General features: G+C 34.6%; 2 protein-coding genes across 3 annotated transcripts; both read left to right on the top strand.

Annotated features, from left to right (window-relative positions):
* The first annotated feature begins 975 nt into the window (after nucleotides 1-975).
* On the top strand, nucleotides 976-21085 carry LOC141389304 (uncharacterized). Of its 2 annotated transcripts, none has more exons than XM_073960647.1 (11): nucleotides 976-1299; nucleotides 2300-2435; nucleotides 2503-2613; nucleotides 7216-7378; nucleotides 7443-7481; nucleotides 7543-7663; nucleotides 9942-11162; nucleotides 11228-11414; nucleotides 11484-11793; nucleotides 20042-20186; nucleotides 20249-21085. In XM_073960647.1, the coding sequence occupies exons 1-11, from the start codon at nucleotides 1196-1198 to the stop codon at nucleotides 20472-20474; spliced, it is 2763 nt and encodes a 920-aa protein (XP_073816748.1). In that variant the 5' UTR covers nucleotides 976-1195; the 3' UTR covers nucleotides 20475-21085. The 2 variants fall into 2 exon arrangements, with proteins under 2 accessions (XP_073816748.1, XP_073816749.1); XM_073960648.1 differs by lacking the exon at nucleotides 976-1299 and adding an exon at nucleotides 1308-1469.
* On the top strand, nucleotides 4984-6986 carry Cdk8 (cyclin-dependent kinase 8). The gene has a single exon (XM_073960656.1). The coding sequence runs from the start codon at nucleotides 5097-5099 to the stop codon at nucleotides 6585-6587; it is 1491 nt and encodes a 496-aa protein (XP_073816757.1). The 5' UTR covers nucleotides 4984-5096; the 3' UTR covers nucleotides 6588-6986.
* Nucleotides 21086-26690: the final 5605 nt, after the last annotated feature.

Raw genomic sequence — 26690 nt, 5'->3', positions numbered from 1 at the left:
CTGTTTATCGCCGAGTCCGAACGGCGTGTCTTAAGACACCACTTATGGAGAAGTTTTTCAAGGCTGAAATACTCAGGAAATGTCGCCAACATTACTGAGGGGTATTTTGCCACCGTTGAAAAATGTTCGATGTTGCCTGGCCGGGGAATCGAACCCCCGACCTTCTGCGTGCAAGGCGGGCGTGCATACCATTGCACCACGGTGATCAAATTTGACGTTTGACATGATTTGATGTAAGACCTTCTTATTCCACCATGGCAGCCATCAATGACTCCTGCTTATTGTTACCCCCCGTTTACACATGCAAGTGACAGTTCGAAAAACACCAATACACTCATACATATTCACTGCCACACCAACAACCTCACTGCCGACAAAATTTCTTTGTCAGTAATCAATGTAAGTGCTTTGAAAATAACTTCAAATTTTTTCCGAACGTTTACACATGCAAGTGTCAGTTCGAAAAAATGTAAGTTTCGTCTATAATTGGTCTGTTCCAGTACTGCAAGAAGCTACTAATTTTTACTATTTTGTTCGATAACATAAAGGAAAAAATGTTATCGTAGTAAAAAATATTAACTTCTTGCAGGTTCTGGAACAGAGCAAATATGTATGCACAACTGTCTGTAAGTTACTTGTTATCGGAAAAAATAGTAAAAATTATTTTATATATTAATTACATAAGGGAAAAATGTTATCGTAGCAAAAAATAGTAGCTTCTTGCAGGTTTTGGAACAGAGCATTTATGATATCAAAAAAAAATAAATAAAATAATAAAGATTAGTAGATTGTTGCATTTCTGTAACAGACATATTACGTCTGTTCGATAACTTCGCAAGTAAAAAGTACTTGCAAGAACAAGTTTGTTCTCGAACAGCATTTTGTAAACGTTTGTACAAATTTGCACAAATTTTTGAGTTATCGAACAGACCTATGGTAATGCCCATCTATATTGTACGAGTGATGGCAACCCTTAACTGAGATCCCGTTAAAATCCAATTTCACAATTCAAATAACGGGTTAACAATGGCAAAAAAGCCAACTTTTGTTATCGATAACTTTGTTTAGTCAATCAAATCGTTTATTTCGTTCGCTGCTGAAGAATTTTTGAAAAGTGTTTATTTCATGAAGTGCAAGAGGAATGATCTGTTGTTAAACAAATACGTTCGTGCTAAATATTATAAATATTAACAAAATGCATCGTCTGCCTTTACAATTAACAATTCCCACAATGATGTGGGAACGCAATTTACCCGAATGTGTTCTCTTCGAGAAAACTTTGAATGTGAAAAATTTCCAGTAAGTTTAAGTTTGGTTATAGAAATATTAATAGTATCCATATTTCATTCATTCATCATTTTTTCGGCTTATCTTTCCTTTACCGACCCATATCAGAAAATTATGAAAAAATTACGGCATAAATAGAATACTCTCCCACCTGGCGGAAAAATCTGGAAAAATTACCACAGGTAGATCTTGTTGTCCTGATCACAAATATATAAACTTTTCCGGGGGGAAGTCCATACTTCCTGAGATATGGGCCTCTTAAGTTCCGAAAATTCCCTGGTTAAAGTAAGAAAAATTTTTAAAATAAAAAAAAAATGTTGTTTTCGTGCCCTAAATTGGTTGGCTCCTGTCCATAAGAGAAAGTCTTAAATCCCCGGCCGAAGGCCGGCTACTTAGGAAAAACTTACAATTTAAAAAAAATTTTCAAATTTTTTCCGTCAGGTGGTGGAGTATTCAATTTGTTCCAAAATTACCACAGATAGTGCTTTTTGTCTTGATTCCAACCATGTATTGTATTGCGGAAATGTATACTTCCCGAGATATGGGCCTCCAAAGTTCCACAAAAATGTTGGCAAACCACCACAGAAAATTATTAAAAAATTACCACAAATAGTGATGTCTATACTGATTTCAACGATGTATTATTTTGTTGAAAGGTATGTAGGTATACTTCCCGAGATATCCCGGCCAAAGTCCGGCTATTTAGAGAAAAATATCTAATTTAAAAGAAAATGTTGTTCCCATTCCCGAGATTTGCACCTGTCCATAGGAGAAAGTCTTAAATCCTGGCCGAAGTCCGGCTATTTAGAGAAAAATACCTGCCAAAATTTTAGAATAGGGACATTGTGGAATTTTAATTCCCATATCTCGGGAAGTATACATTTCCGCAACAAAAGCAATACATGGTTGGAATCGGGATAAAAAGCACTAGGTATCTGTGGTAATTTTTTCATAATTTTCTGCGGTGGGTTGGTAAAGGAAAGGAGTTCCATTTTTTCTGTGTCGCTTTTAGGGAAACTCAAACAATTATCAACATATTGGATGATGAAGCCAAATTTGATGAACGGCAAAGATATGGCATATCGGAAGACTTATTTTGGAAAGCGAAAAAATGTCTGCTAACACCAGATCCAGTTGTCTTCGCAGAGGTAATATTCAACTAATAACAAAAAGAATTTGGTAAATTGTTTATTAACTTATCCTTCCTTATTATAGGGAATGTTTCTGATTAATTCCATAATATTACGTGCTCCAAAAGATAGTGTTGTATTGACCAGTGCATTAAAGATTCGAGGTCAATTGTTCTATCGTGAATGTAGTTTGGAGGTAAGTTTTTCAGATTGTAGTTAGAATGTTTCTTAAAGAAACAAGCCATCTTTCATAATGTAGTTAAGATTAATTCTCGCAGTGTTGTATATTATACTCTCTATATGATTATGAAACTAGTGAGGAAATCTTTCATTTTAATCTAAGAATTATAAAAAAGAAAACGGGTTTAAAAAATAATTTCGATTTGGGAAATTGCCTCTAATTTTGCAGTGTTGTACTTCATGCTGGCATCTCCATAAAATAAAGTTTTCTATTTGCTTTTTATTTATTTCATTTTGTGCAATATAAGCCTAAAGGGCGTGCCTATTATAATACGTTTCAAAAAGCTTGAAATTTTTTCTCCATATTCCGGTATTTATCAAATTCTTCTATAAACATATGCTTGGGTTGGATAGGACGTAATTTGGCATATTGCCGTCTAATGTTTAAACATGTTTTATGCATTCTTTAATATACTCAATTAGTTAATTTCAACCAATACCACCTCTGTTTTATTTTTACAACATATTTTTTCGCCTTGACTATAAACAGGGCATTTTCACGTCTTCTGCCTCGACAACTCTCACTATTTGAAGAATTGTCGGTTGTCCTCTTTGACGAGATCATTTAGAGAGCCAGAGTGTGCTTCAACAGATTTGGTTTCGTTCGCTTCTTCTTTATCATTATGTTGCCCTTTTTGATCCAACAGATTCCAATGCCCAACGCGAATTTAGGCTGCTGTATCATCCAGACCTTAATTGGACTAAAATACATAGGAGTTGCTCTCCAAGTAGGGCATTCACAATGTATATTTGCACGGCCTACGTAACTGCATAAGTGTGAATTCTATCCAAGCCTAGATAATGGTAGTTAGTGGCCGGAATCGGGACATCATCGACCGATCATTTCAGCCATACAGGTGGTAAACAATGCGGCAGTGTACGATATATAGCGGCGGGTAGATAGAAGAACTGCATTAAATCCCCTATGTAGATATTTAACCTTTCACACCAAAAAGGCTTACCCCACATGCCATTAGCATTACTTCACCTTTACTTCTCCACTTTTTCCGCTTATTCTCGCCTACTATCCTCTTGACTTCAAGTGTAAGTTCCCTAATCTTTGGGTTTTTAGGCTTCAGGTAGTCTACCCACTTTTTCCGCTTATACTCGCCTACTAACCTCTTGACTTTAAGAGTAAGTTCCCTAATCTTTGGGTTTTTAGGCTCGCACAATAAAGATCTTCACGATCATTTGTTTGTCCTTTCTTTCTTCCATAAAAATAAAACTATATTCTCATAAGCGCGATTTAATGATTGTTTTGCCATTTTTACCGATGTTAAAATTTTTTCGTAGGAAAAATTTTTACTTCTTAAGGCAATGACCCGGAAGCTTTAAAATCTTACGGCCACCAACTAAAAGTACACACGATAACTTAACAAAGGAGTAACTGACATGGTCCAAACGTTACAGGTCGCAATGTCTATCCTAAGCTTTGATCAGTAGTCCCCAAAACTTTCACTTTCAACTCTCGAATATGTTTAGATTTTTGTGAGAGTTTTGCCCTAATCATAGATAAAAATCTTTATTAACTCCATTTGTAAAAAAGGAGCCAAAAATGTACACCTAAAAAAATTCAAATATTCCAAGAACTAAAGAAAATGAATTAAAAAATTAAGTTATAGTGTTTTATTTATAAATGCACTAAAAACTAGAAAATAATTTTTAAGTATATTCTTCTTCATGATGGGTTCTCTCAAATAAAACGCTTTCCATTAATTGTCAATTAATTTTGTCACTATTTTAACAAAATTGCAAGCGTTTTCTTTGGGAGATCCAATCATGAAGAAGAATATGCTTAAAATTATTTTCTAGTTTTCAGTACATTTATAAAAAAACACTGAAACATATTTTTTAATTATTTTTTAGTTTTTTTGACCACTGAAAATTTAGGACAGAAATGTAGATAAAAACATATAAATACCTGAAACCAAGCCCTGGACCTGTGTCAACAATTTTTAGTAGGGAAGTTTAGTTACAACCAATTCTTGCTAAAAATGAAGATAAATCCTCTAAATACCTGAAATCGGGTGGTACCGCTGTATGGAGGCTATAAGAAAAAATAGACCCACATTGGTTTTGGTCTCATATTCATCAAAATTTGAAAAGTGTGCAAAGTTTTAGTTGGCAGTTGACCCGCAACTGTTTTAAAAATGTGTTACTAGATTTCAACTAAACAGACTGACAGACAGACAACAAACAAAGCAAGTTAAATAAAACGCTTTAAAAACGTCTACATCCAAGACAATGTTCTCACATTGACATCCCTATACAGCAGCTGTTCATAAACAATTGCATTACCAAATACAACTCTGTACCAAGCAGCTGTTCATTTTGGCACTTGCTTACCGGAAAAAAGTAAACAAAAACTTTGCATCTTTTGAGTCCGAATTAATTTTATATTGCGAATAAAATTGAGAAAAAAAATTATAATTCCCCAAAATGGATTACGATTTTAAAATGAAAACACAAAAGGAACGAACAAAAGTTGAAGATCTCTTCAATTATGAAGGATGCAAGGTGGGACGTGGAACTTATGGTCATGTTTACAAAGCCAAGTGGAAAGAAACTTCTGATGGCAAGGAGTATGCCCTTAAACAAATTGATGGCACTGGCCTATCAATGTCAGCTTGTCGTGAAATTGCACTGCTGCGCGAACTGAAACATCAAAATGTGATTACTCTGATTCGAGTGTTCCTCTCACACACCGACCGCAAAGTGTTTCTTTTGCTCGACTACGCTGAACATGATTTGTGGCATATTATTAAATTCCATCGGGCAGCAAAGGCAGCCAAGAAGCAGGTTGTTGTACCAAGGGGTATGGTGAAAAGTTTGTTGTATCAAATCTTCGATGGTATCCACTATTTGCACAGCAATTGGGTATTGCATCGTGACTTGAAACCAGCCAATATTTTGCTAATGGGAGATGGACCTGAAAGGGGTAGGGTCAAAATAGCCGACATGGGTTTCGCAAGACTTTTCAATGCCCCCTTAAAACCTTTGGCTGATCTAGATCCAGTTGTGGTAACATTTTGGTATCGGGCTCCTGAATTGCTGCTGGGTGCAAGACATTACACCAAAGCCATAGATATTTGGGCTATTGGTTGTATTTTTGCCGAACTGCTGACATCGGAACCCATATTTCATTGTCGTCAGGAGGATATAAAGACAAGTAATCCCTATCATCACGATCAGTTGGATCGCATTTTTAATGTCATGGGATTTCCACAAGATAAAGATTGGGAAGATATTAAAAAAATGCCAGAACATCATACCCTAACCAAGGATTTTAAACGTTCATCTTACTCGACTTGTTCCTTGGCCAAATATATGGATCGCCATAAAATAAAACCAGATAGCAAGGCATTTGCTTTGCTACAGAATTTATTGCTTATGGATCCCAATAAACGTATAACATCGGAAAAAGCTATGCAGGATCCATATTTCCAAGAGGAACCATTACCAACACAAGACGTGTTTGCTGGTTGCCCTATACCATATCCTAAGAGAGAATTTTTAACAGACGATGATCAAGAGGATAAGTCGGATACAAAACGCCAGCAACAACAGGCAGCGGCGCAACAACAACAGCAGCAGCAACAACAGGCCCAACAACAACAGCAATCGCAACTAGCTCAAGCTCAGGCTGCCCAGGTTCAGCAACAACAGCAGCAACAAGCTCAACAACAACAGCAGCAGCAACAACAGCAACATAGCCATGAACCCAATTCGAAAAGAGTACGTCTCTCTGGGCCTGGTGGTGGTCCACAGCCAAATCAACAAGTACATCCAGGCCAGCAACAGGATTTTCATCAACAACAAGTTGCCGCAGCCGCGGCTGCTGCTCAACAACAACAGCAGCAGCAAGCAGCCGCTGCTGCTCAACAAATGATGTTTAATCAGCAACAACAAAACTTCCAACAACGGTTTTAAATTTTAAGTGAACATGTAATTTATTATTCTCCACTACATTTTGCATAGTTTATAGATTATTCTTCTCATTCTTTTGTACTTTATTATAATTAAAGGTTTCGAATGCATTTTTACACGCATACAAAATGTACATACATTTCGCATTGGTTTTAGTGGAACATATTAACATCATAATAATGCTGGAGTACTAAAAATTAAATCAGAGCCTTCAGAACCTTTTAAATATTGTATGAAATTTCAAAAAAAGCAGAGCATTTTTTTGAGTTTCGTAAAGCACATTAATCTGATGCGATATGTACTGCGTGTTCGGTATAGGTTTTAAGTAATCAAAATTTCTTTCTACTTAAAAGAGCAGAAATAAATAAAAACAATACTTAGAATTCAGTATTCAAAAAATGATTGGATTTGTTGTTTTCTTTAACATATTTTTGTATATGAGAGGGTGGATAGTGAAATTATGTTCTAAAAGCAAATTGATACTACAAAATATTGCAACAAGGCATTTATTAACCTGTTTAATTTTTACTGTATTAATTTTCTATAAATACAACAAAGCAGCTTGTATCGGTAAATGCTATTTAGCATATTTCAAATTGATTTAATTAAATTTTTTAATTTACATTTTTAGTGTGCCTCAAAAGACTACGAAATGTTTATGCATATTTGTCAGTTCGCAACAGCTGCAGACGAAGATATATGTGAAGTAATGGGCCACTTAGTAATATGTATGTACATGATGGGTCATTATGCTAAAGCAAAAAATTACAGTGAGGAATATAGGAAATATAAAGGTAAAATAGAACACCTAAGTTATTTAAATACATTTGGACTAAACATTGAATAAACAATTTACAGCTAAACTTTCTCCAAAATCTCTACAAAGGAGCTGTTTTGGTAAGAATCAATGGTCAAGATAACTATTCTCCATAACAAACAGCTTTTCTTCTCATTCCAGTACAAATCGAAAAACAATTGGCGAATTTCAAAAATGAATATCTTGATGCATGTAATACAATATCACATTTGATTACTGATACTGGTGCCATAGAGCCATTTAAGAAATGCAGTGAAAATGGGTATAATATTTTTGGACATTTCTGTTACTTACAAAATAACTATTAAAATCGAATTTATAGTATAGTTCAATATAGGTTTTAAGGTCAGCTAAATAGACGACCTTAAAGTCGTCTTAATAGAAGATGTTAAGGTCGTTTTAATAGAAGAATTTAAAGTCACCCTAATAGACAACCTTTAAGTCGTATTAATAGACCTCCTTAAAGTCGTCGTAGTAGACGACCTAAAAGTCGTCGTAATAGACGACCTTAAAATCGTCGTAATAGACGACCTTAAAGTCGTCGTAATAGACGACCTTAAAGTCGTCGTGATAGACGACCTTAAAGTCGTCGTGATAGACGACCTTAAAGTCGTCGTGATAGACGACCTTAAAGTCGTCGTGATAGACGAACTTAAAGTCGTTTTAATAGACGACCTTACAGACGACCTTTTAGCCGATAGCCTTAGATGCTGGTGCCATTTTTATATAATTTTATTGTATTTTTTATTATAATAAATATTTGAAATAAATAAATAGACGAACTTAAAGTCGTGTTAATTGACGACCTTAAAGTCGTCGTAGTAGACGACCTTAAAGTCGTCGTAATAGACGACCACAAAGTCGTCGTAATAGACGACCATAAAGTCGTCGTAATAGACGACCTTAAAGTCGTCTTAATAGACGATCTTAAAGTCGTAATAGACGACCTTAAAGTCGTGTTAATTGAAGGCCTTAAAGTCGTCGTAATAGACGAACTTGAAGTCGTCGTAATAGACGACCTTAAAGTCGTAATAGACGACCTTAAAGTCGTGTTAATTGAAGACCTTAAAGTCGTCGTAATAGACGAACTTGAAGTCGTCGTAATAGACGACCTTAAAGTCGTCTTCATAGACGACCTTAAAGTCGTCTTCATAGACGAACTTAAAGTCGTCTTCATAGACGACCTTAAAGTCATCATAGACGACCTTAAAGTCGTCTTCATAGACGACCTTAAAGTCGTCTTCATAGACGACCTTAAAGTCGTCTTCATAGACGACCTTAAAGTCGTCTTCATAGACGACCTTAAAGTCGTATTCATAGACGACCTTAAAGTCGTCTTCATAGACGACCTTAAAGTCGTCTTCATAGACGACCTTAAAGTCGTCTTCATAGACGACCTTAAAGTCGTCTTCATAGACGACCTTAAAGTCGTCTTTATAGACGACCTTAAAGTCGTCTTCATAGACTACCTTAAAGTCGTCTTCATAGACGACCTTGAAGTCGTCTTCATAGACGACCTTGAAGTCGTCTTCATAGACGACCTTAAAGTCGTCTTCATAGACGACCTTAAAGTCGTCGTAATAGATGACCTTAAAGTCGTCGTAATAGACGACCTTAAAGTCGTCGTAATAGACGACCTTCAAGTCGTCGTAATAGACGACCTTGAAGTCATCGTAATAGACGAACTTTAAGTCGTCGTAATGGACGAACTTAAAGTAGTGTTAATAAACTACCTTAAAGTCGTGGTAATAGACGAGCTTCTTAAAGTCGTCGTGATAGACGACCTTAAAGTCGTCTTAATATTCGACCTTAAAGTCGTCTTAATATTCGACCTTAAAGTCGTCTTCATAGCCGACCTTAAAGGCGACCTAATAGAGTGACGCTTAAGTCGCCTTAATAGAGTGACCTTGGGGTCGTCTCAATAGACGACCTTAAAGTCGTAATAGACGACCTTAAAGTCGTAATAGACGACCTTAAAGTCGTAATAGACGACCTTAAAGTCGTAATAGACGACCTTAAAGTCGTCATAATAGACGACCTTAAAGTCGTCATAATAGACGACCTTAAAGTCGTCGTAATAGACGAACTTAAAGTCGTCGTAATAAACGACCTTAAAGTCGTCTTAATAGACGACCTTAAAGTCGTCGTAATAGACGACCTTAAAGTCGTCGTAATAGACGACCTTAAAGTCGTCGTAATAGACGACCTTAAAGTCGTCGTAATAGACGACCTTAAAGTCGTCGTAATAGACGACCTTAAAGTCGTCTTCATAGGCGACCTTAAAGTCGTCTTCATAGGCGACCTTAAAGTCGTCTTCATAGGCGACCTTAAAGTCGTCTTCATAGACGACCTTAAAGTCGTCTTCTTAGGCGACCTTAAAGTAGTTCTTATACTCCACCTCAAAGTCTTCTTCATTGACGATGTCCAACGCCTTCTCAGACGACTTTCTCTCTGTTGCATACATAATTGACCGACTTCCTAAAGCTACTTACAGACGATTAAACGACATCTCATTTCACATATCTTTCATTTTATTTCAGATATGGTACTATGAAATCTGATTGCGATCTAAAACGAGGAGAAATTATATTCATCGAGAATCCTTTGTGTCAATCTGTCAAAGCTCCTCTAATACGCTGCGAAATATGCTATCGGCTGTGCAAACAACAGATCTATAAATGTTTGGATTGTCATTATAAAACGTACTGCTCACTAAATTGCATGGAAAAGAATAGAGCTGAACATGCAATTGAATGTTTAGGCTATAAGCAATTGACCTTGCTTATTTTGGATGCTAGCTTAATATATCGTATATTTGTACAAGTATCAAAAGTGCTGGATAAAGGTGTTTTTAAAAGGAAACCATTTCGTAAAGCTAACACAGCTTTAGATGTTTGGTTTCATTTGCTGGAATATTTAAATCAAAGGAACTTCAAGGATGAAAATCAATCCTATATGACACTGCTTGCAATGAAACCTCGTTATGACGTATTAAGTGAAATACAATACTCAACATTGATCACGACCGCATTTCGTTTGGCCATCTTTATTGACACAAAAACAAATTTAATCGAAAGCTTTTATGAGCGACTGCAAATTTCTAGTAAACAAAAGCTTATTATTATTGGTTCTTTGCTCATGCGCATACATTGCAATCTATTGTTGAATACTTTTGATTTTGAAATTAGAGACATTGATATGCAGCAACTACAAGGCCTTACAAACGAACCAGAACAATTTAAAAATTTAATAGATTCTTCTAAAAATCAAAATGATGATAAATGTTTGAATAGGGATCTTAATGATTATTACAAAGTTGACATTGATAAAGAAATATGGCAGCGTTGCGAGCAAAATATTAAATCCAACGAAAGAGTAACTAACATTAAAACCATTACCCTAACACCTAGCACTTCGAAACGCCAGCCCAATCGTCTCTATTCAATACTATCCATCTATAAGGATCACATAGCTGAGCTTTATTTCAATCCAGAGCTAATAAATAAGTATATATATGGACAACAAGCCGAAGAACCTCTAACAGTTTTGGGTGCCAAAGTATTATGTTCCCGTCTAGCTCAAATGTCTGACATACAACGTTACTATTTTGTCAAGAAGTTTGCCCGTTTATTTCATAGTCATTACATTGAGTATTTCATGCAATTGTCGGAGCGTAATGAAACAGTACCTCAGCTTATAAATGTTTATGCCCCAATTCTACAGCAATTTGAATATTCATGTAAACCTAATGTGGAAATAATGTATGTTCTGTGATTGCTATATTTGATATACATATGTATGCAAATTGTAATTCTTTGTTTTACAGAGTCATGGATAATGGTGTAATTCTTGGTAAATCCTTGAAGACCATTAAAAAAGGAGAACCACTTTATGTAACATATAATTCAAATGTTATGTTTAGCTCACATTGTGAAAGACAACAGTTTCTTAAACAAGTGGGAACAACTTTGTGTCATTGTGAATATTGCACTGTAGAACTTCAAGATCCCACGGTAATTATAGCTGTGATTTTTGGTATACTCAAATAATATCAATGTTACCTTTTACATTTTTACATACAGAATCTTCGCAGTGTAATTTATTGTGACAAATGCATTGGAATGGTACTAGCACCCAATTTAAATAAATGCCCTCAATGTAACACAACACAATACAATACCTTATTAACGAAATATCGTACGAGGATTCGTATTTTGGAAGATGAATTAGATCGTCAATTGAAGTCTCGAGGTTATCAGGCAGTAGTTAATGATCGTGACATTTACATATCACATCTGACATTATATCTGTATGCAAAGAAATATTTTGGTCCCCAAAATGAATATCGCATTAACATCGAGTTAAAACATGCTCGCTACTTGGCTTGTAAGAGTAAGTACATATCATTGTGTTCAAATTCAAAAAATACAATATCATTTAGTCTTCCATACATTTTAAGTAAAATGAAAGGGATTTCTGAATCGTATTGCGCCGTACGTATCGCACCTGTTCAACAAAAGGGTAGTAACTCAAAATTTCCTATTTTTCAGTAGAGGCAAAAAACTATTTATGTTAATGTTAATGGTGTATTATACAAAAAATCTATGCCATCGTAAATATATTTTGTCCATTACACTATAGCACTGGATTTCTTTTTATTTCGTTAAATTTTTTGTTATATTTCTAACCAATTTTCGAGTTACTACCATTTTGTTGAAACAATTCCCTGTTTTAGTGGAGATATTATTTCGACTTACTCCTGTTTAACTGAAAAAATGGGCGTCAATTAATAAAATAAACAAGGAACAATTCGAAATACTACTCTATTGTTGAAAAAATGGGGAAGAAAATGCCTGAAACACGTAGGCGCAACTAGAAATACGTCTCTTTTGTTGATACATAGAAGTTACTCTGAAGACATGAAGAGTGACTTAATGGAAAGAGTTGATAAAACAATGGGAGATTTTTACAGTAGGTGCAGTTGGTTATTGTATATAGTTTTTTTGCTGAAAAGTGAAAATGTTCGTATGATTTTAGTTGACCTTTGATCAGTATCTCCTGTTTCTATTCATTTGGCTTGAGGTCAGAACAAATAAAAAACAGACAAAGTTTGTTTTTTTAATGTTGATTTATTTTTCCGATATTTCGACTATCATCGCTAGTCATCATCAGGGAATTATTGCTTTAAAAAACAATTACATATTTTTACAAAATTATAAAACAAAAGTTCCAATAATAATTACTTGGTTTTGTTACTTCCACAGCTTATTACATCCTCTTTAGTTGACAAGAAATTTCCAACTAAATTTTCTTGTGCTTTTCAATGACATTCCTGTATATCTGAGCACAGTGTTCGGTGTCAGACTTATAATTCATTCTTTGTTTAGTTGGTACATTTACAATGTGTAACATCTCGAGCATGTATCTACGTTTTTGATTATTTTCTTGTGCTAGAATTTCCACGTCTTTAAAATTAGGTGTATGTCCTTCTTGCATACAATGGGCAGCAAGAGCTGTTTTTTGTTCTAATGGCTTATTTTTCGCCTTATGATCCGACTTATGAGAGCTGTTGTGTATTTATATTGAAAATGCACGCGTTGATTAATGTTTAAATAATAATGCTTTATTTAATAAATAACTAATAACAACAAAGATACAAATTGATGAAAAATGGAATCGAACGTTTTGATCTGTTTGATGGTTGAAATCGAAGTGAACAAGTTAATTATAACTAGTAAGCAAAATGGCAGTTACTAAAAATGTAGCGAATAGTTATTAGTACAAAAGATACATTGATAGAATAGAAAAAGCATAACATAGAATCAGTGTTGCCATGTGTATGAAATATACTATTGAGATACACTACAGTCTCCCAGGCTTAAAAAGGACTTGGTCCGTCAGGAGAGCAGGAGTTAGTTTCCTTCTGCTTGAACGTCTTGCACATCAGAGGTAGCAGGCAGAGATCTTGTTGACTGAATTGATGGCATGTCACATTATCGAAAACAGCTTTTACATTTTGAAACAGGTTGATGATTTGTTGAAGATGATTGATAATTTTACTTTGAAATTGTTGAAACAGCCGGGAATATGCACTATTTCTCCCGGGCTTAATTATCACTTGAATATGTATTGAAATTGATTGAAGTTTTGATTGATGTTGATTTAAATTGATGAATTTGAATTTATTGATTTTGAATTGATGAGTTAGTTGATTGATCGAAGTTGATTGTAATGATAGGTGTTGATAATTTTGTTCAATCCAACGCACCCGTTGATAAGGTATGTTCAGTGAGTGCCAAATGAATTGCATTGAACAGCTGATTGCACTGATCGTCCGTGTGTGCATGTGTGTGTTCTTGATTTGTTTTCCTTTTGTTTGATCTTCATCATACTTGTTGTAGACCACTTTTTCCACATACACGGCACTGCTAAATTTGATTTGTTTATTTATTAAAATTCTTCATTGATTTGCAATTTGATTGGAAGATGTTGCTGAAGGTGTTGATGGGTTTTCTTTGCTGTTGCCATTGTCGTAATGGCATCCAGTATTTGCGCCAATTGATTTACAACCATTTTAGGTTATGGCTTTTTGTTGAACTTGAAAATTATTTTTTTGCACAAAATCTTAATTGTACTCTTTGCACTTGAGTTTATCCTCGTCGCCAATTCTTTGTTGTGTATTTATATTGAAAATGCACGCGTTGATTAATGTTTAAATAATAATGCTTTATTTAATAAATAACTAATAACAACAAAGATACAAATTGATGAAAAATGGAATCGAACGTTTTGATCTGTTTGATGGTTGAAATCGAAGTGAACAAGTTAATTATAACTAGTAAGCAAAATGGCAGTTACTAAAAATGTAGCGAATAGTTATTAGTACAAAAGATACATTGATAGAATAGAAAAAGCATAACATAGAATCAGTGTTGCCATGTGTATGAAATATACTATTGAGATACACTACAAGAGCTGAGTCTAGTTTTAAGCTTTGATCGTGTTGTACCAACATATGTCTTTGGACATACATTGGACCCGTCACCATTGCATTTAATTTTATAGACTAGATTTGATTTGTCTTCATGGGGTATTTTCGACTTCGTTCGGCTGAAGAAATTGTTATTCGTGTTGCTGCTTTTGAATGCTAGTTGATATTTATCTTTGTTATACATGTTAGAGAAAGAAAATCTCTCTGAAAAACCTGGTATGTATGTTGCTCTCTTATATGTCTTTTCCGTATTTTGAATTGCTTGATCTGGTTTATTGCGTTCTGCGTTTTTGAACAATTCATTGATGGTATTATTTGGGAAGTTATTCATTTTTAGAATAGACCTTATTTTGATTTTGTTTTTAGAATGGAATTTCTCATCACTGATATTCAACACTCTTTGGATAAAATTTGTTGCCGTATTTATTTTGATTCTACGCGGATGTTTCGAGTGGTAGTTAATAATTCGCCCGGAGGCCGTGGGCTTTTGGTACCAGTCCATTAACAATCGGTTGTTTTGTCTGATTATTATACAGTCTAGGTACGGCAATTTGTTTTGTGTTTCACACTCCATAGTGAAACGGATTTGTTTGTTAAATGCATTCAATGTCATTAATGTGGAGTCGACTTCGTCTTTCTTTATAATGCAAAATATGTCGTCGACATATTTTGTTAGTATCCTAGGTTTAGTAATCAGTTTACTCATTGCGTCGTCAAGTAGTTTTTCCATTACAATGTCTGAAATGATGGGGGAAATGGGAGATCCCATTGGCATACCTTTTAATTGTTCAAATACTTTATCTTTATATACAAAGTATCTTGCGTCCTTTATACATATCGTTAAGATATCAATGAAAAGATTCATTGGAATATTTGTATGCTCCTTAATTATTGCCCAGTTTTCTTTTATTGTGTTAATCGCTAAGTTCACTGGGACGCTGGGGAACAAGGAAACAACAGAGTTTTGTCTGACCCACTGAGAGTTATAACTCTCATCAACGACCACAAAAGAAACTCAAAATTGGGAATAAGAGATCGTTTCGTACTCAACACAGTGGGTCAGACAACCAAGTTCCTAAAACAGAATAAACAAATTCTAATTCTTAATGCAGATAAGGGTGGGAAAACTGTAGCCATGTTACAAACCGATTATGATGTAAAGATGAGCGAGATCTTAATGGACATGTGTACCTACAAACGTATAAGAAAGGATCCAACAACAAGTCTACAAGAAAAGACTAACAAATTAATTATGAAATTATTTGAGTCAGGTATAATCAACGAAATGGATAAGTACAAGATGATTAATAGAACTTCAGTCCCCCCAAAAATATATGGATTACCCAAAATCCATAAAGAGGGAACCCCGTTACGTCCAATATGCTCATTCGTAAATTCTCCGACCTACGAGTTATCGAGATATATGGCAAATATCCTTAAGGTCTTAACAAGTGATTCCAAATATAACGTTAAAGATTCGATCGAGTTCAAATCAAGGATAAACAAACAACAAATTGAAGATGATGAAATCTTAATATCGTTTGATGTTGTTTCCTTGTTCCCCAGCGTCCCAGTGAACTTAGCGATTAACACAATAAAAGAAAACTGGGCAATAATTAAGGAGCATACAAATATTCCAATGAATCTTTTCATTGATATCTTAACGATATGTATAAAGGACGCAAGATACTTTGTATATAAAGATAAAGTATTTGAACAATTAAAAGGTATGCCAATGGGATCTCCCATTTCCCCCATCATTGCAGACATTGTAATGGAAAAACTACTTGACGACGCAATGAGTAAACTGATTACTAAACCTAGGATACTAACAAAATATATCGACGACATATTTTGTATTATAAAGAAAGACGAAGTCGACTCCACATTAATGACATTGAATGCATTTAACAAACAAATCCGTTTCACTATGGAGTGTGAAACACAAAACAAATTGCCGTACCTAGACTGTATAATAATCAGACAAAACAACCGATTGTTAATGGACTGGTACCAAAAGCCCACGGCCTCCGGGCGAATTATTAACTACCACTCGAAACATCCGCGTAGAATCAAAATAAATACGGCAACAAATTTTATCCAAAGAGTGTTGAATATCAGTGATGAGAAATTCCATTCTAAAAACAAAATCAAAATAAGGTCTATTCTAAAAATGAATAACTTCCCAAATAATACCATCAATGAATTGTTCAAAAACGCAGAACGCAATAAACCAGATCAAGCAATTCAAAATACGGAAAAGACATATAAGAGAGCAACATACATACCAGGTTTTTCAGAGAGATTTTCTTTCTCTAACATGTATAACAAAGATAAATATCAACTAGCATTCAAAAGCAGCAACGCGAATAACAATTTCTTCAGCCGAACGAAGTCGAAAATACCCCATGAAGACAAATCAAATCTAGTCTATAAAATTAAATGCAATGGTGACGGGTCCAATGTATGTCCAAAGACATATGTTGGTACAACACGATCAAAGCTTAAAACTAGACTCAGCTCTCATAAGTCGGATCATAAGGCGAAAAATAAGCCATTAGAACAAAAAACAGCTCTTGCTGCCCATTGTATGCAAGAAGGACATACACCTAATTTTAAAGACGTGGAAATTCTAGCACAAGAAAATAATCAAAAACGTAGATACATGCTCGAGATGTTACACATTGTAAATGTACCAACTAAACAAAGAATGAATTATAAGTCTGACACCGAACACTGTGCTCAGATATACAGGAATGTCATTGAAAAGCACAAGAAAATTTAGTTGGAAATTTCTTGTCAACTAAAGAGGATGTAATAAGCTGTGGAAGTAACAAAACCAAGTAATTATTATTGGAACTTTTGTTTTATAATTTTGTAAAAATATGTAATTGTTTTTTAAAGCAATAATTCCCTGATGATGACTAGCGATGATAGTCGAAATATCGGAAAAATAAATCAACATTAAAAAAACAAACTTTGTCTGTTTTTTATTTGTTCTGACCTCAAGCCAAATGAATAGAAACAGGAGAAAGTGAAAATTTCAAAATTTTGAGTTACTACCCTTTTGTTGAACAGGTGCGGTATGTCTTTGGTTTTAGACCCCAAGTATGTTTGGACGAAATGTGTTTTAGACAATTTGGAGTCGATTTATTGTCCGGTCAAAATAGACATGCGTATAAGGGGGAAATAGCAAAAATTCCCACAAAGCTGAATTTTGGTGGAGAGCTAGGGTTGGCCATTAAAAGCAACGTCCTAAAAGTCCCCATCGATCCCATGTGTGCAAAACAAGTTATTCGGGGTCAAAGGTCATTTTTGGAGGCATTACTCAGTTTTTTTTTTTAATTTTTCTCAAAAACGGTAATACTTAGCAAAAGCCCGCTAAAGTAAAAGTTGTAGACTCAATAATTGTCTACAAGATTGGTCTTTATGATTCTTAAAAAAGACTTACCATTTTCGAGATATCCCGATCTAAAGGTCAAATAACAAATTAGATGCGTAAGTACATTATGAGGCGAACCGGTTAAAGTAACGACACTATGTGTTAGATACTTCCGTAAGCTTTCAAACGATATCCACTTTGCAGTAATCGGTTCAGTAGAACCGGGTCTAACCCGGTTTTTAAATTTGGCCTTTCGGGTCTAATAACCGGCGAACCGGATACGCAACCGTTGAAAATTATACATTTGCGTAATCAGCGCCACAAACCCTACCTTCGGACAAAACTTGAAAAAAATAGGAGAGTTTTCGTTGGGGTCGTTCCCGTTGGGCTTTCGGTTATACATGTGGGTTAAATGGGCTATTTTTGCATAAAATGAATCTAACATTGAATAACTCTACTAAACACACTCCGATTTTGTTGGAATTTTGGAATTTTTTAGAAGATAGCTATAATTCCGCTCTTCAAGAAAATATATATTTTTTGGGGGACAGACCCGATTACTTCGCTTATTTTAGCCGGTTCGTCTGAATATGAGCATATTTCCCTTATAAGTGCATAAAAATCTTGTGTTTTTTAGAACAGCTATATCTCAAGAATGGTTCCTTCTAAGAAAAAAATTATAAGGGTCAAACTTGTAGATAATTTTTCTGTCTACAATATTTACTTAAGTCACTTTTTGATTAGATCAACCGTTTTCAAAAAATAAATCCGAAAACCTAAAAACCCTTAAATTTTGACCTTTGACCCCGAATAATTTTTTTGCACACATGGGATCGATGGGGACTTTTAGGGCGTTGCTTCTAATGGCAAACCCTAGCACTCCACCAAAATTCAGCTTTGTGGGAATTTTTGCTATTTCAATGTCTATTTTGACCGGACTATTAGCAATGGAAAATTTGTGCGCACGATAACTCTTAATGGGAGTAACCGATTTGGTCCATACTTTGCACGTCGTGAAATTTCTACCAAACTTAGATGAGGTTCCAATGTGGATTCAATCGGTCCACGGTCCTAACACACAAAATTTCGGAAAAGTTCAGTTTAGGACCTGCCCTCGAATCGTTTTGGTTTTTGTTGTAGCAACTTGTATTCACGGCTCCTCATACGGCGGTACAACTTCCATCAGGGGCAAAACCATACTTCCTGAGAAAATAGCCTGTAAAGTTCAAAAACCCCTATGACACCGTGTGTAGTGGTAGGAACACAAGACAACTCTCGAACGGATCTGCCGATCCGATCCAAAATTTGAATTTGGCCTTGATAATATTTTGTCCGAACTTAGTTTAAGTTCGAAGATAAGCAACATCGGTTCACTCCTTCAGGTACATCCCTCACAAAAGTTCAAAAAAAGTTCGGAGAAATAGTGCGCACGATAACTCTTGAAGGGAAGGACCGATTTTGTCCATACTTTACGTATGCTAATATATCTACCAGGTATAGATCAGGTTTGAATATGGACTATATTTGCACATTCCTTCGGATACTTCCCACACAAAATTTCGGATAAGTTCACTTTAAGACCTGCTCTTGAATAACTTTGATTTTTGTTGAAGCAACTTGCATTCGCTGCTTTAATTACGGCAGTAAACGTTTTTTTAGGGGCAAGTCCATACTTCTTGAGAAAAACAGCCCGAAAATTGTAAAAAAACCCCTATGGCACCATATGAAGGGCTGGAGAGCTCGAACCGAATACTGCGTTCATCCACACTTTGGATATTGTAATATTTCTTCCACAAAAGTTCGAAAATATTCGCTATAATGGTACGCGCGATTTCTCATAGACGTAGAAACCAATTTGGATCCTTTGGACATTTTTACCGAAGGTTTTCCTGTTTGCCCTATTTACAGCGATATCATGTTTATAATCCTCCTAAATACATACGTTTTTTTTGGGAAAAATCAATCCAGACAGGCTGAGGGTACTCTTTTCACCAGGTCTCTTTTTTCCTGATATTTAGTTTGAAAATAAACTACATGGAATATAAATCTTTTGGTGTATTTTCTATAAATTTTATCCTAAAACATTGAACACCAGATTTGGTCATTGTCGGGCTAATATTAAAAAAGGAGCGCAGTAATATTTTTTTTGAATATTAGATATAAAATAATCAGATTAAAAAATATAAGAATTTATTCAAAAAAACCCTTTTTATACAATATTCCATCTTTGTCAATTTCTAATCTTCTTTTCCTTTATTTTCTAATAGATTTTATTACTCAAGCACACGATTTATTAGTGGAAATTCGCATTAATATTCTACAAAGTTACGACGAACACTATATTTGGTTTACATTTTATAGCGACATATTGACAACGATTAAAATAATAATATGCTATAATATTGATGAGCGGTAAGTCTATTTTTTCAATATTTCACATGCTTACTGTTTATTTACATGGACATATAATGTAGGTTATGTGCGATAGCAGCTAAAACCCTAATGCAGCTTTGTGATTTTGCCATATATATTGTAAAGGGTCAAATTGATATTTTAGAATTCTATGAAATATTCGATAGAAAATGTTCAACAGTTTTGGCAGATTTAAAACGTTTGCTCGTGTGGAAGGAGCAGCTTACATGTAAGCAAGCCGAACAGTTTGTATTGCCATTGAAAGACTTAAAGAGTCAAGGACAATAATATATTTTTTTTTAATTTATCTAATCGAATCATCTATGAGGGTCAAATAAAGTAGAAAATTAGTAAAGACTGTCACTTGCTTTATGTCATTTCTTCTATTTCGTATGTAAATAAAATTTCCTCGCCGAATTCTTATTTGTAATTGCCTTACAAAGTGTTCGAATCGTATACAAATTTAAGAACATTTCAATTTATTTTTCTAGTATTAAATTATTGTTTTTTTCTGCTATAAGTTAAAAACTACCCGAATGGTATATTTGTTTTGTTTGTGCCTTAGCTTGTGAATATTTCTAATGTTAAGTATGAATTGTTATGTTTTTTACGCATAGTCTCTGAAAGTCTTTTTTTTTATATAGTACACTGTATAACAGAATAAATACACTTCAACTTAGTATTACAATGAACGTTAATTTTTATGTTTTTCAAAGTGTTTTAACTTTAAGAAGCAACCAAAAATAATTTTCGTTAAAAGGTGTGAATTCTAATTTAATGTTTTTTTTTTCTTTTTTTTTGTGAAAATACATTTATGTTTCAATCATTACTACGTATGTACATGTTTTATGAATGTTTTCTTTTTTGCTTAATTGAATAAATAATTACCCATACCAAAACCATAATTTTTTATTTACATTTCGCACGAACTTCTCCCAAGGTACTTATATAAATTATACGGGCCGATTCCTATCGGCTCAATGGTATGGGACTTATTCTTTATAGCCAAATTCAAACGGAGTGTCTAACGAGACTATTTGCAGAACCAGTTTAAATGTCTGAAATACTGTCGTTTACATTAAGCCCTAAACCAGGGACGAGCTTCTTTGCTTAGATCGTATAGTGAGGGCGCCCACTGAGTTGTTTTTGCATTTGCTTCTCTCTCTCACGTACAGTGTAAATAAATGAAAACAAACAAAAACATAATGTGGTTGTTGCTTTTTTCACTCATACGTTCATACATGTTCGCTTTGGTTGTATTTCTGTGGTCGTCGCTGCCCTAAACACATCCAATGTTTTAGTAATGTTGGACGTCATTTCTGGTAGAAAAATAAAGAAAAATACAATCTATGTTGCCCTTTCTCTTTTATTCTTCTATCAGAAATGACGTCAAACTTTGCTAAAACGTTGGATGTCCCTAGGACTTTACGTTCAATGCCAAAAATGAGTATTAAATTTATCTGCTCTCTAATCCAAAGTTTGGAATCCTCAAACTTCCCATCAGAATACCGTCGTTGTGCTTTTAGACTAACGTCTGCATCCAGTTCAGCTCCATGGAAGGATCTCAGCAACGGATACAGCACGGAACGGAACTGTCTTCCCAAAATGAGCCAATCTATATATACAAATTACAATGCCTGCATAAGAAATTCTACCTATATATATATATATATATATATATATATATATATATATATATATATAATTGTTCCACAAACATCCCATACGGGACAAGGGAGACTTCTCTCATTGATATGGGACCTACTGTTTATCGCCGAGTCCGAACGGCGTGTCTTGCGACACCATTTTATAGAGAAGTTTTACATGGCTGAAATACTCAGGAAATGTCGCCAACATTACTGAGGAGTATTTTCCCAGCAAACCAATCGTACCGATATCGTAACGAAATCGGAACAAATTTCGGACGTTACGTCCTATATCTGATCCGAAATCGTAACGATATCTTAACGAAAGTTGTATGAAGTGGTTGACATAATTTCGGAACGAAATGTCGGAGCGATATCGGATCGATTTCGGTCAGAATTCGCAACGAAATCGGAAGAAAATCCTTGGGAAATTCGGAATTCGAATTTCTTCCTCCGAATTTTCGTACAGATTTCTGAACGATTTCGGAATAATGTCGTATGAAAATCTGAGGTACCTTCCGAACTTTCGTAAAGGTTTCTGAACAATTTTGGAATAATTTCGTATGATTATCGAAGGAAAAAATTGTTCTCTGATGCCTCTTTTTTATTGATAATTTTTTTATTGGAAGATCATAATTTCAAAGATATCTAATGATTTTCACTGTTGTTATCATTTTGTAGTTATAGTAGAACAATGTAAACTTTGTGTACGAATATGTTGAGTCTATCAGCACTAGCTTGAATTATTATATGTTGCATTTATATTTAAAATATTTAAAAAATGTATATGCGAATTTTATAACCAACCATTTTGTTTTTCGACAACAAACTAAAATGTTACTTGTTAGATATATACAAAAGGTGGTTGTTGTGCGAAGGGAAAATTGTTTCCGACATATCGATCCGAATTCGTAACGAAATCGGAAGAAAAACATTAGCAAATTCGAAGGGAAATGTACTTCCGACATTTTCTCCGAAATCGGAACGAAATCTGAACAAATTCCCCTACGAAAAATCGTATAGAAATCAATACGAAATCTAAACGATTTTGCTTCCGAAATTGTTTCGATATGTCGGACATCCGACATTTGGTTTGCTGGGTTGCCACCGTTGAAAATTTTGATATTGACTGGCCGGGGAAACGAATCCACTACCTTCAGCGTGCAAGGCGGGTGTGCATACCATTGCACCACGGTGGCACCCAGGGCAAGGGGTCGATTATCGATAGCAATTATCGACGAGTGGAGTTGTCAGTTCCCAGCAAACCAATCGTACCGACATCGTAACGAAATCGGAATAAAATTCGGACGATACGTCCGATATCTGATCCGAAATCGCAACGATATCTTAACGAAAGTCGTATGAAGTGGTTGACATAATTTCGGAACGAAATGTCGGATCTACATCGGATCGATTTCGGTCCGATTTCGTAACGAAATCTGAAGAAAATCCTTGGGAAATTCGGAAAGGAAATTTCTTTCCGACATTAATTCTGAAATCGGAACGAAATCGGTACAAAATCTGAACAATTTCCACTCCGAAAAACCGTTTAGAAATCGGAACGAAATCTGAACGACTTTGCTTCCGAAATTGTTCAGGCGTGTCGGACATCAGACATTTGGTTTGCTGGGTTGTCAAAATTACTTTATGTATGGCAACCTTCAACTGAAGTTGAAATAAGGTGAAAATAACAATAAAACAATAGTTTTTAAATATTAATTGATAAATTGAGGTCAAATCCAATGTGCACATGGGTTCCATCTATACAGCCGAAAACACCAGGGAATTTCGTTTTTGAATAAAAATGATTTTTGTTTTGTCCTTTTTCCTCCTCCGACAATTTCGAAACGATCCAATTTGTCCTCTATCAAGTGGACAACTTCTTTCAATACGTTCGAAAATATAGATTGAGCAATGCAATTGTTGTAATCATTGTCATGGGACTTTTGGAAACTTCCCCCCGCAAAAAATCTCAACGCAGCGCACACTTTTAAAAGTGGGGGTATTGCTGTTGATCCGTAACATACTTTGAAGTCATCCTTTAACGTTTCCACAATGTAAACTACGGTATCCTTTTTAATCGAAAATACGCCTTAAACCTAAAATAGCACTGTGCAACACTGGAAATGCAAACAACTTCTAATGGGCATTTCCTGAAAGTACATATGGAGACTACAAAAACCTTAATTGGATTTTGTGTTCTTAGATCGGGTTTAGATTTTATGGACTCATCTAAACCTACCTAAAATGAGCCTTTTTTCCAGTGCACGATGGGGCCAATGACAGGTTTTCGAGGCAACAAATCACTGGGGCAAGCTAGACCTTCCAAATTTTGTACAGATGTTTATAATGAGCTTAGAAACTAATATGCCAAATTTGGTTCATATCGGTTCATATATACATATAGCTCCCGTATATATGTTCGCCCGATTTCAAGCAATTGATGGACCAAACAAGCAAATTCTGCCCAATTTTTATGTGATTTGGAAAATACCACGGAATTAGGACTACAAATAAGTTTGCCAAGTTATATTGAAATCGGTTCAGATTTTGATATTGCTCCCATATATATTTTCGCCCGATTTTAGGTATTTGGGCACCAATCCCGCTATGTATGTCCAATCTTGATGAAATTTGAAATGTGTGACGGATTTTGGTCTAGAAACATTTTTGACAAATCATATTGAAATCGGTTTTGGATATAGCTCACATATATATGTTCGCCCGATTTCAGGCAAATGATTGACCAAGCATGCAAATTCCATCAAATTACAATAAAATTTGGAAAATGTTACGGAATTCGGACTACAAATAAGTTTGTTAATTTATATTGAAATCGGTTTAGATATAGAAATAGCTCCCTTATATACAAATGTTCAAATTTCATGGTTTTGCCTGTGGTCTGTTATAAGTTAATAAAAAAAGGTGCCAAATTTAGTAAAAATCGGCTAAGATTCCGCCACAAAAGCCAAGTTTGTCTTCGATATCTTTGAAATTATATATTATTATATACGTCTATTAGTTTTTTCCGAAATCCAATTGATAACATTAATGGGTTTCCGATTATTCTCCAACCAAAACATAAAAATGTCCATATTTTTTAATTTTATTACGACATCTGAAATCAGATTTTTATGAAAAGGCGCAGCTAATTTTTTCACAAAATGATAGTACACATTAATACCTTTCACCACATATATATAATATCCTAGATCTACCTAGATCTCAAAAGTAATACTCCAGAGAACACATGGATAACAAAGAAAAATACTCCAAAAAAGACATAACATCTTAACTCAAAAATACATTTACCACACATAACATTTTTATTATTTGTTAACACTATCTTATTTTACATACCCATTGAAGAGCTTTCCATGTTTAAAAAATATAAAAATGTTGAAATGTTCTTTTTGGCGCCTAAAATGCTTTCACTACTTATTTATAATGAATGTCGGAAAATTATGCATAAGAAAATATGTCACCATTGCCAGATCAGTATGTCGCAATGTGATGTTACCAGATTGATTTATTTTTTTATTTTTAGTGATTCAGAGTGTTGGCAATCGAAATCCGTTATTATTTTTTTCAAATTGTTCACTTCAAAAATTGACTTTTTGCCTCGAAAACCTGCTATTGGCCCCATCGTGCAGTGGTCGGACGTTTATCTCCGAAACTAATAAGAATTTTGCTTTGCAGTCTTTAGCAATATTGTAGCCCTAAAGTAGTAGAACTTATGTGTCGAACAGATGAACTAGGAAAAGCTGCATCTAGCGCATCAAACTCGTTAAAATATATAAAGTTTAAACAATTTCTGAAATTCTGGTCAGTATCAACTAAACTGTTGGGAGTTGAAACAAGTAACCATACTAAAAATTTTCCAAATAATGTGACCATCAATTCTTCAGAACATTCAGAAACTCTAAAATGGTTATTTCACGTTGTTTAAGGGGTATTTCGTAACATACCTTTTACAAAACTTATTTCAAACAATGTTCACACTGGCTGTTTATTCTCATGTTGGAGATTTCAATGAGTTATTGAAATATTTACCAAATTGTTGTTGACAAATTTGCTATAAACAAGGCGATAGAGGCATTTTAAAACAATATAATATTCTTAAGATTTGTGTATTACATTCCGGAGAATATTTTCCCAAAAGATAACATTAAGAAGAATTTAACATTTTGGGAGATACGCTGTGAAATATACACAAATTATAGAATTTTTTCATATATTATAAAATTTGAGGCAATAAATGCCGTTTTTCGAGTTCACTATTCCTCCAAATATTTTCTTCTTGCTCTTATCTACAAGTTTGCTGCAGATGTCAAAACAAGATTCGTAATGGTTTCAGAGATACAGCCCCGATTTTTTGTAAAAACCGAACCCGATCTAAGAAAACAAAACCCAAATATGGTATTTGCCCATTGGTCCTCTACTTTCATAAAATTCTGGACAGAAGTTGCTTGCACGCGATTGGCTCAAAAATGTTGCACAGTGTAATTTAATGATTATACAGATCTTTCCAACATGGCAATTCCAATGGATTCGACTTGTCCCTCAAATTTCTTCTAATAGATGTCATGTCCTGTACATTTTCTTCATCATCAAAAAATAATTCCACTGAACTTATTTTAAAATAGTTTTTTTTTGGCGAATTGTGCCTTTAGCATAATATAGAGTTCACAAGTTTGAAAAAACACGTTTATCGACAACTCAGTTGGGTTGACATCAATAATAATACATTTCATCTCAGTTGTGCTGACAATTGACAACGCAACTCAAGTTTAGTGGCAATGCATAACCGACCCCTAAATTGCCCAAGGACACTTATAAATAAAACTTATATTTGCTC

The sequence above is a fragment of the Musca autumnalis genome, unplaced genomic scaffold (assembly GCF_047663935.1).
Source record: "Musca autumnalis isolate F117 unplaced genomic scaffold, ASM4766393v1 scaffold_1, whole genome shotgun sequence".
NCBI classification, from domain to species: domain Eukaryota; kingdom Metazoa; phylum Arthropoda; class Insecta; order Diptera; family Muscidae; genus Musca; species Musca autumnalis.
This window is presented reverse-complemented; position numbering and strand designations above follow the sequence as displayed.

Excerpts from the sequence above, each read along its gene's own strand:
- Cdk8 (XM_073960656.1), top strand. The coding sequence starts at position 5,097 with ATGGATTACGATTTTAAAATGAAAACACAAAAGGAACGAACAAAAGTT.
- LOC141389304 (XM_073960647.1), top strand. The coding sequence starts at position 1,196 with ATGCATCGTCTGCCTTTACAATTAACAATTCCCACAATGATGTGGGAA. Across the intron at positions 2,436-2,502 it reads ATCCAGTTGTCTTCGCAGAG|GGAATGTTTCTGATTAATTC; the intron begins GTAATATTCAAC and ends TCCTTATTATAG. Across the intron at positions 7,482-7,542 it reads TCTACAAAGGAGCTGTTTTG|TACAAATCGAAAAACAATTG; the intron begins GTAAGAATCAAT and ends TTCTCATTCCAG.